This window comes from Pteropus vampyrus, unplaced genomic scaffold (genome assembly GCF_000151845.1).
Source record: "Pteropus vampyrus isolate Shadow unplaced genomic scaffold, Pvam_2.0 Scaffold1, whole genome shotgun sequence".
NCBI classification, from domain to species: domain Eukaryota; kingdom Metazoa; phylum Chordata; class Mammalia; order Chiroptera; family Pteropodidae; genus Pteropus; species Pteropus vampyrus.
Genome location: NW_011888782.1, coordinates 2,031,340 through 2,042,576, shown reverse-complemented (window position 1 = coordinate 2,042,576; position 11,237 = coordinate 2,031,340). Strand labels below are relative to the sequence as shown.

Here is an 11,237-nt window from a genome sequence, read left to right as displayed (position 1 = left end):
TTACTGGACAGAGCAGAGAACATTTCTATCATTGCTGGGAGTTCTATTGGAGAATGCTGACTTAGATAGTGTCTCTTTTGCCAAACTTTAAAATTCTTTATGAAAAATAAGCTCGCCTTGCTTTTCTCTCTCACCCTGACAATTCCCAACAATCTCTTCATTATTCAAATCAGTTTGGCTCTCAATTTGTAACCTTTTTCCGTACATAGTCAGTTATCAGATTCCCCATAACTAAGACAACCAAAGAACTGACACGGCCAGCATGAATTCTCTTCTGTAAGGCTTTCCCTCAATTCTGTAATTCTGTACATAGAAATCTTTTCATAAATCCAGGCATTTTCTCGGATGTAGATACAGAAAAACTCACATATCAATAAATCTTGTCCCAGTGCACTGTCCATGTTCGCTAGCTTTCACTAAACATAAACAGTAGTAGCTACAGGGTTTAAATAGACTGTCACGTGCTCCTAACTTGAAACATAGGACCACTTGCATTAAATAAATAAGCACTACTTGATAAGAGGGTGAATGATTCTCCAAGTTACTGTGAGTTGTCAGGAGGTTTATGTGCTGGTCATTTACATCTTGCTCTTATATGCATTCTATACCTTTTTCTGCACACCTTGATACTGGCTTCCATCAAGGCTTGGTCAATGGAAGGCACTGACGGAAGACTAGAGAGCAACAGAAGGGAGATGCTAGGGTATCCTCATCTCCCTGTTAGGCAGTATTTCCAGCATGACCTACATTTCTTCTTTCTTTCCTGCTCTCACCAGTAGGCCTTCCTTCCAATGGATCTAGCTTTTGCCCAGCTATTTGGTTCTGGTATTACTACCCCCTCAGCCAAAAGTGTGCTGGTAAATGTTTAACAACTGCTTCTGGAGAAGGGGGAGAGGAGGTGAGAAGAAGCCCTAATTTAAAATGTTCGCCAATGTCCATGGTGTAAATACTCACATTCAGGCTTGAAAAAATTCCTGAATATTTAACAATCAGCTCTCACCAGCCTACAGAAACTGGCTTTAGCACACTACTACTCACTCTAAGCAAAGTAGCACATTACTGTTGTCAATTTCTGGGCTCCCTCACAGTCCCTCTTAGTTTCTCAGCATTTCCAACTTCTTTGTTACTAGTAACTTGAAGTAAATTCTTTCTATTAGCCACCTGGCATGTGTTCTATTTTCCTGGCTGTATCCTGAATGCATATTGTTAACAGTGCACAATTTATCAGAGAAGAGCTTCTCAAAGTGCAGGAATAAAAACCGTCCATATGATTAACCATGCTGGAAGTTCAGGTGACATTGTTTTTAAAGAATAAGACTTTCTAGATGAAGGAAGGAGTGAATGAATTTACACTGTGGCACAAATTTCTTATCTCACTGTACTGGTAATAAAAAGTTTGTGGACTGGTAGCTGTGCACAGACCACATTTTGAGTAACACTATAATTGAGAACTCTGCAAAAACAATTTGGCAATATGTATCAAAAGCCCCACAAGTGTCCTATGGTTTGTTCTACTCTCTGCACTTTGGCAGATTCCCTCCTACGAGCTTATCCCAAAAGAAGGGAAAAGCCTCGTGCATGAAGATGTTCAATGCAGCATTATTTAAAACAGAGTATTTTTGGAAATAACTTCAAAGTGAAAAAATAGAAAAATGATGAAATAACTCCATTCGATGGGATATTATACAGTTTTAAAAATTATAATTATGAATATTATGTCAGTGTGGGAAAAACAACTACTACTAGGTAATAAAATCAGAAAGGAAAACTTTACATGCATGATAAGAATCATATAATATAAATGCCAGAAGGAAAAGACTGAAAAGAAATACATACAATTACCAATGTCATAACTGAATTATATAAAGAGGGTTTTAAGAGATGAGATTTTCCTCTAATTTTCAATGAGTGACTTTTTTCTAACATAGGTATTCACTCTACTTAGCATCGTTAAATAATTTAAAAAAAAAAATGAAATCCACTAACATAGTCAATGAGAAAAAAAGACATTACACATTAAAGATACCTGCGAATGCTGTTTTATGTTTACAGTATAAGCCTGAAGTTAAATTAAGATCCATCATTCATTCCCTCATGTATGGTGCCTCCTCACCTAAATACATCTGCTCATAAGGCCCTGTCAAACCTCTCTTTCAGAGTAGTGGCTTTTATCATATATGTACAAAGAAGCAAATGTGCTGTCTACATGGTATTTTGAGCTTTCTTTCTACAGTGGAATGGAAGACTTCAACCCATAGTAATGCACCTTCCAACTATTTGCAAACAGGAGGGAGAAATATCGAAGCCTTGCAGAGGCTTTGTCCTCAGGGATCCAAAGCAGGTAATTGTTTACTCTTTTTCTAATCAGCATGGCTTCAAACTCCTTATCCAAATTCCACCGACTATCTGGTTCCCTTAGAGAATATAATAACTGCTTATTCTGCTACAACCCCAGTTCCCCTCTATGTCCCATTCACCTCAGACCAGATCTTCAGAAACATAGCTTACTAGAGGTTAGAAAAGAAAAAGAAAACTTAAAAACTGGTCCTCATCTAATTTGTTTCAACTTCTAAATAAACAAAACCCAAATGCAGAATTCAACCTGCAATATTGCCACACGAGCCACCAAAGACTACACAGGTGCCCACGGTAAGTAAAAAACAGTAAGGAAGAGCTCAGGCTCTGAGTGCAAATATTAGATCTGCCAGTGTTCTCATAGGATTGTTGTAAGGACTAAATTAGTTATTTTAGATAAAGCAGTTAGAACAGTGCCTGACACTTATAAGTGCCCAATAAAGTTTAGCTAATATTAAGTTCTCCCTGCAAGAAATAAGTGTTGTGTAATGTGTTCTCTATAAGGTAATCCTCCTTGCCCCTCCCCAGAGGCCACCGTGTCCACATTGAGCACACAAACTAAGGGAAAAGGTTAAAATATCCACAGCCCTCCAAGAGCCACATGAAAACATCATGATACTAGCTGAATCGTGATATTCATTCCTGGAATTTTCCATCTCATTAAAATAAGCCACCTAAAGATGGGAAATGCCAAAACATTTCAAACCAGTCCTCTAGCCATGCTTCCATTCATTTGCGTGGACGCGCCTACCTCGAACCACTGCCCGTGGGACTGCATCTTGAGGATGACACAGGGGTCTGGTTTGGAAAGGGCATCTCTGTCAGAAATGCCTTTGCAGGCCACTCGCAGCTCAACTTTGGTCAGGCAGGGGCTGTTAAAGATTCCCAGTGTATTGGCAGCTGACTCATAAATGTTGCTCATCTTCTTCATTCTGTTTTAGGCAAGAAAAAGAGAAAAAAACATGCCGATCACCGCAACATTTGTCAAAGGAGAAAGCTTCTCAATCACCCTTCAGGAAATTGTTCAACACACCATTTCAAATATTGAATGTATTTATTATCTCACTTTCCACTCCAGTAGCATAGTTCCAGTGGAAAAAAAAATAAATAAATGCCCCCTCTCCCCCAAATAATCTCAACAGGTGTTGGTACACTTGGCTAAGAACGCTATTTTCCAATATGATTTGCATACATTTGCATAGTAAAATTTTTGGTCTGCGAAATAAAATTAATGAATTAGTGCAACAGACTGCAAACTGTAACCCTGTTCTATATTAAGTGCATGGACTGTACAAAATTTTACAGTTTTGTTGGTTAATCAATTTAATCACATTCTAAGTTTTTAGAACTCCCTAAAAATCCAGCTCACCTTTTCTGTCTATGTTATGGCACAGAGATGTATGTTGCCCACCTGAAAAAATAGTCCGAATTTCCTTCCTCTAAATGCTGGCCCACTGTCTTAAGATGGCTTCAGCAAATCAGCTCCAAAAAAGAGGTCCAGAATCTGATTTCCTGTCCCAAGTGCCTAAGACCATTTCCCCTTTCCCTTCCCCACTTCTACCTGCAACATCAAGATTCAGGATCCAAAGGAGAAGACCAAGTAGGACACTGTGGGAGAGGAACAGTTCAAAGCCTCTGATTCTGTACTCATGGGACCAGCAGCCACAAATAAGCGCTTCAGGCCTCCTCCCATCTCCATGTGATAACCTTTTAAATACACTTTGCATCAGGAGTCCAGGGCTACAGGGATCCTCCAGAGGTTACTAACACTCCCTTCTCTGAGGAAGACTGGACCTATAAGGATATTGGAAGATTCTCTTAGAAGCGAAATTCAATATCCTTCCCATGGAATTCTGTTTCTTTATAAATTCCTTAGGAAAAACAGCAATGACTTCCTGAACCTCACATGGCTTTGGTCCCCTATAATGGAATCCTCTCATCTATAAAATGAGGATAATCCATCCTTTTTCCTTCCCTTCCTCCAAAATTATCCTGTTTCCTCTTGATAACAGGCACCATACTAGGTTCCAGTATATCTCACCACCTTGTTCACAGGGTGATGGCTGTGCCTCGGCATCTCTCTCTCTCTTTCTCTCTCTCTCTCTCATACATGCCAGCTGGTCCCTCCAAACTTAGCTGCTAGTTCCATGCCAAAGCCAAGCTTTTCCCACTTTGACAATGCCCCTCCTTCATGGCAGATGTCACTGGAATTTTCTCTCCTAATGCTCTTTCACAAGGCTCTCTACTTTGCTCTCCACTCTTCTCCTTTTTTTACTTTCCTTCCTTCCTCCCTTTCCTTCTCTCTTTCTCATTCCAATCTTCTAGAGCCCTATTTATCTAATTATTGTGAACATATGTTCTTTCCTATATATGCTAAAAGGAATTGCACTGAATGCCAAAAAGTTATGTCCTAGAACAGGAGTAGACAAACCACAGCCTGTGTGCCAAATCTGGCTCATCATCTGCTTTGGCAAATAAAGTTTTATTAGAACACAGAAATGCTCATTCATCTCATTAATATATGTGGTTACTTTCACTCCAAATGCGGAGTTGAGTAGTTGCAACAGAGACTGCATGGGTTGTATAGCCTAAAATATTTACTATCTTGCCCTCTTCAGAAAAGGTTTTCCAACCTCTGCTCTAAAATATCAAGGAGGGGAAAGTTGCAATTGGGGAGGAGTTGGAATTCCATTTTGTATGTTCATATGTTTAGTATATGTTGTGAGATTAGTTTAAGGATAAGAGTTGCTGTATTTTCAACCATACTAAACACTATTCAGGACTTTGGGACATTTGTTTTTTTACATATGAGAAAATTCGTCTTCAGAGAGGATTGGCTCCTTGCCCATGTCACACAATTATTCTAATGGCAAAGCTGGAGTTGGAATGCCAGTTTTCTCTCTTTTAGCCCAATGTTATTTTTACCATATGTAAAACCTTTAGCTGGATAATTATTTGAATCTACCAAAGAAGTGACACAACAATATCCTTGACTTATTTTGGCCTCCATACGGAATCGTATTTTCCTTCTATCTTTAAATAAATTTTATTCATATATAGAAAATACACAAATCATAAATGCACAGCTTTATAAATTATTATTTCTATATTTTATAGGTTATGAGCAGACTGATTATTAGAGCAACATAGACAGAGCCTATATGAAATGCAATTTAGGGAAAAAGTAAATGAAGAGAGGGAACAGACTAGTGGGAAGATGGAAATTTGCTGGACATGTGTTGTGAACTCTTTATCAACTTTTGGATAAGAAGTTCAATCAATATCTTCCTGAAGTTTGCTTTTCCCAACGCATTAACTGGTTCCTTGGAACCCACATTGTAGTTCTGAGTGGTCTCTTCTGTCTCCGGGAGGCATTGCTATTTCTTCTTACTGCCCCATCCTTATACTCAACTCATGTTCATCTCCTTTCTCTGTCTCTATCTCTGTTTTTTCCTAAAAGATTTTATTTTTTTAGAGCAGTTTTAGGTTCATAGCAAAATTTAGAGAAAGGTTGAGAGACATCCGATGTGGCCCCTTCCCCCACCCATGCACGGCCTCCCCCATTATCAACATTCCCCGCCAGAGTGGTACATTCGTTCCAACTGATGAACCGACACTGACACACCATTATCACCCAAAGTCTATAGTTTACAGATTGGATTGACTCTTGGTGTTGTTCATTCCATGGGTTTAGAAAAATTTATAATGACACACGTCCACCAGTATAGTTTCATACAGAATCGTTTCATTACCCTAAAAATCCTCTGTGCTCTGCCTATTCGAATCTCCCCTGATCTTGGCAATCACTAATCTTTTTACCGTTCCCATAGTTTTTTTTTTTTTTTTTCTATAATGTCATATAGTTGGGATCATACAGTATGTAGCCTTTTCAGATTGGTTCCTTTCAGCCATTCTCTTTCTAGTCTCACTGACTCCTTTCTATAGAACACAACTTTTTATATAGAATGGGACATCTCTAATGCCTAGACTTAATTGTAAGGTGTAATGGAAAAAAGACTGTCAAGGAGAAGACACATAGTTCCTTCCAGATTCAAATCCTGGCTCCTCCACTCACTAAACATGTAACCGTGAGCAGGTTACTGAATTTCTCTTATAGGAATACCTACCTTGAAGGGTTGCTGTGAAGCATAGATGAAATATATATATAAAGCAATTAACATAATGTCAGGTATATAGTAGTGCTCCATAAATGGAGTTATTATTATTGTAATCTGACTGCTTTCAAGATTAAATTATTCATTCTCCTGCTGCCAACTGGCACCCTCTTTGATTTCCTGCTGTTACTATAAAATCAAAGTTCTATTAGCCTCCTTCAATGTATTCTGTCTTTGCAGCCCACACAGTCTGAGCATACCATCCTCTACCTCAGAGCACATAGCTACTCCTCAAATCAGTAGTTTGTCTGAGTATTCATATACGTTAGCCGATAACTCTGACACGTTCAGAAGGCAGATAGTAAAATAAAGCTGACAATCTAATCACAAATGCCAAAAATTTCCCAAAAGAATTTAAAAGCATTAGGAAGGCTTCTCGAAATATGGATTTACAGACATAGTCATTATTGATATATTCTATACTATGAGTGTACATAGTACTGAGTTATTTATTAGTTGACAATAAATTTAAATAGTTTATAAGTAAATAAACAAATGAACTGGGGGCATATATTCGAAGACTTTTTTTTACTAATAAGTTATATGATCTAGAAATTTTATGGATCATTCCTTTAGGCCAGGGGTTCCCAATCCCCAGGATGCGCTCTGGTACCAGGCCACACAGCAGGAGGTGAGCGGCGGGCCAACAAGCGAAGCTTCATCTGTATTTGCAGCTGCTCCCCAGCACTAGATTCACTGCCTCAGCTCCACCTCAGATCATCAGGCATTAGATTCTCACGGGAGCAGTGATCCCTAGTGTAAAAATGTTGGGGACCGCTTTAGGCAATGGGACACACTTGGAGGACCCAGAGCTGGGAAAATAAACATGATCAAATACTCATTTGATAAAAATCAACCTGGTACAATATGATACTTGGACTGGAGGAGAGAAAACAGTCTGTGATTATCTAAGGCTGTTATGCTGGTCATAATCTATTCCTCATTTCCTATTGATTTTTCTCACTTCTGCTCAGAAATCTAAGAGGCTGACCTCTACTGACTGCCAGTTCATTGTTAGCTAGTTTCCTGTTGCTATGGTCTGAATGTTTGTGTTCTCTCAAAATTCCTATCTTGAAATACTAACCCTTGAAAGTGGTAGTATTAGGAGGCAGGGCCTTTGGGAGGTGGTTAGGTCATGAGGGTGGAGCCCTCATGAATGGGGTTAGAGCTCTTATGAAAGAGATCCCACAGAGTTCCCCAGGCCTTCTGCCATGTGAAGACACAACAATGAGAAGTCTGCAACCCAGATGAGGCTCCCTCACCTGGCCATGCTGGCAATCTGATCTTGGACTTTTAGCCTCCAGAACTGTGAGCAATAAATTTCTGTTGTCTAAAAGCTACTCAGACTGTGGTATGTTGTTACAGCAGCTTGAATGGTCTGTTGGCTTTGACTAAAGGATGCAGACCCAAGGAAGGAGAGACATTCTTCCCAATTCTGACCCTTATCCCTAGCAGTGGCCAGGTCCCTATCTGACCCGGGTCCTGTCAGGCAACTCTATCTCTAAGGCTCCAGCTCTCATTATGCTTTGGGAATATCGTTTCCTCCTTTTACTCCTTCAGGCTTATACGTAATAGTTTCCTGCAAGTTTTAAGTTGAGCACTCCAGAAGGAGAGCCTGAAATAGGGATTGAGATGCATTCAATTAATTGAACAGAATATAGAGAGGAAGTAGAGGAAGTAAGGCGGTGGTCTCAGTAGGAGTCTAGCTTCAGCATGGTTCCAAAGGGGGTTCTAGAGCATGAACTGTACATGGGTTGGTCTCACCTTAAGGTAAGGGGTCCAATAGCCACATGTTAATCAGTCATGCTAGGGTTGAGGAGGCAGAACCTCTTAGGTTTGGTCCCCCTTGCCACCATTGGCTGAGAGCAATCTGCCAGTCTTCAGAAAGGGGCAGCCGTGAGCCATAAGCAGCTAACACTCACAGCTTTATTGGGGGATGAGTGCACTAACTTGATAAAGGGAAACTGGTATCAACAGAGTCTATTTCACCAAAGCAGTTAGTCTCTGACACATCTACAAACTCCTTTAGGTCAGGGACTACTTCTAATACTTATTGCATCCCCAATAGTGTTCAGTTTTATAATATTCATAGACTGATGATGAAACCAACATAAATCCTCACTTCTGGGGTGGTAGACTATGGTACAGGAAGGAAATGTGAGGATATTGAAGATAAAACTCCCAATTTTTCACATTTAAACCTAGGTCCTGGCTTACCTCCTTGTCCAGGCAAAAGCAAAATCTCTGACCAGATATATTAAAGCTCATGTGTTCTTCTGCCTGCCCAGAGGTAAGAGCAGTGCTGACCTTGACTTTGGAGGTAGTGTATAGGCCAGTGAAGTCAAACTGTATGGCCTTGGCCAGGCAGAAGCTCACTGCGAAAAGTGTTCACAAAATATGGCTCTGTCAACGAGTGATGAGCTACCTTCAGCCCCAGATAAGTGGAGTAAACAAGTAATTTCACACTCTGTTAGAGAACAGGATTAAAATATGGCGAGATTATCAATACATTTTCTATGGCCTATTTAAATCCTCTTTGTTGCCTTTCATACAATATCCTGGTTTTACAGAGACTAATGTCTGTTGAGAATTATTTGATGAAAGCTGACTTTTGGCCAATTTTAGGAGCAAATTATAATTGTCCTTTCACTCAGATAATTTAAGTTATTAAAACCCCCCACTACTTCAGCATAACCACACTCTCCAACAGGACCAACTGATCCTGAAACTTAATTAGTTTCTGAATGAATTGCAAACAACTGCAAGACAATAGAGAGCTCAAGAGGGAAGAGAATCAGTTTGAGTCCACAGGGGAACCAATTGAGCAGAGTCTGTCTTAAAACTCTGTTAAGAATAAGTGCATAATCACTGTTCTGCTTGCTTTGGCATTATTTGGCCTGTTTAAATGTCGAAGCACACCCAAGGAAGGCTGGTATGCTGGATGTCTCTATCAAACAATATTTCTATCTCGATTCAAGAGATACATACAGGACATCTGTTATGTGCCTGGTGCTGTGCTGGAGGCACTGAGCATCCATTCACTCAGCTGAAGCTAACCAGCTGTTATTCCACTGGGACTTGTCAGTTTATTTCATTTTCAACATTCCTTGATCTACTTTTGGATCAAGAGTAAATCTCTTAGGTGACAAGTGCTGTGCTAGACACTGTAAAGGATGGAGACAGGAATGAGACAATCCATCTGTCTGAAGGTTCACATTCTGGAGCAGTGCTTCAGATTTTTTAAAATGATAATGAATCACCTGGGGAGCTGATTAAAATCTAGTTCCTATTTCAAGGCTCTGAGAGTGGGGTCTGAGATCCTGCTCCTGGATGTCATTGATCCTGCTGGCCTGTGGACCACATTTTGAGTAGCCAAGTTGTTGAATATAAACTAAACACCTTTAAAATAAGGCAAAGTGCTCTAGAGGTTGTTTATCTTAAGATCAGACACTCATATACGAGATGTAGAATGACAGAGAGGATAAGAACATAGATCTAGCATCACAATATTTGAAGCTAACCCAAGCTCTCCTACTTGTTGTATGACTTTGGACAAGTTACTTCGATCATTTGGGCCTGTTTTCATGTGTGAAATGGGGATAATAATAGTTACTACCTTGTAGAGTTGCCGTGAGAATTAAACGAATCAATTCTCATACAGTTCTCAGGAGAGTGCTTGGTTTATAGTGAACATTCAATAAATGGAAACTATTATTTTCTTTTTTTAAAAATTACATCACTAAATTCACGTAACATTTATCAACCTCTGATATATCTGCCAAGCACTAAACATTAAGTCATAAGATCCTCAGGATACTCTTTCACTGGATCCTCAGGATGATCGTATGGTGGGTCTGGTTAAGATGCCCATTTCAAGGGAATGAACTTCAGCTTAGAGAAGTGAAATAGCTGCACTTGACTATCCAACCACAGTGTTGAAACAGTGTAGAACAAGGATTTGAACCCAGAACTCCAGGTCTAGAATTTAGGCCTTTCACTCTGCTATTCTTGCCTCCCCATGGGATAGCTACTTAAGAAAACTGGTAATTGAAGATTTACACTATGACACTTCTCAAAATTGTCTCGACCCACCTGGTTCTCCTGCATGTCACACTGCAGCCACCTACCCCCTCCCTCTTTCCATCTACCCACCCCAAACTTCCGGCACTCTTCTCTCTTAGACCTCTAAACTTTTAGATTTTTTTGTATTTTCTCTTTCATAGGGAGTCCAATATTTTGTCAATTAATCTACCTGCTAGGTTTCTTTTCTCTCCCAACTTTAATCATTACTTATCCTGATCAGGCCCCCTCAGCTCCCAGTTTGGCAGTTCAAACACTGACTCCTCCCCAGAGTGGGAAAGGAAGAAAATCTGTGAATATTTATACTTTTTGTCCTCATTAAGCATATAATGCTCTATAAATTTCTTTTAAAAATAGCTTGCTCTCTTAGCTCCAAATACTAACTCCGCTAATAACAAACCACGCATATACCATTTCATTTAACCCTTGAGACAATCTCTTCAGATAGGAATTGTCAGTCCCATTTCATAGAGGTAAAAAATAAGACTGATGGTGGTTAAGCAACTTGCCCCAAAGTCATAGTTGGTGGAGGGCCAAGAATTCGCCTGGACCTAATGGACCCATGTTTTCAACCATTTCTCATAAAATGATTTACATTCTTAATAACAATATCTTTCTAGAGCATGC

General features: G+C 39.6%; 1 protein-coding gene across 3 annotated transcripts in view; it reads right to left on the bottom strand.

Annotated features, from left to right (window-relative positions):
• Nucleotides 1-11,237, bottom strand: part of CPNE4 (copine 4) — a 461,395-nt gene that overhangs the window by 332,455 nt on the left and 117,703 nt on the right. For all 3 annotated transcript variants that reach the window (XM_011374469.1, XM_023529672.1, XM_011375211.2), the window contains one exon: nucleotides 3,107-3,287. In XM_011374469.1, the coding sequence (XP_011372771.1) occupies nucleotides 3,107-3,287 (181 nt within the window). The remainder of the gene's footprint in view (nucleotides 1-3,106; nucleotides 3,288-11,237) is intronic.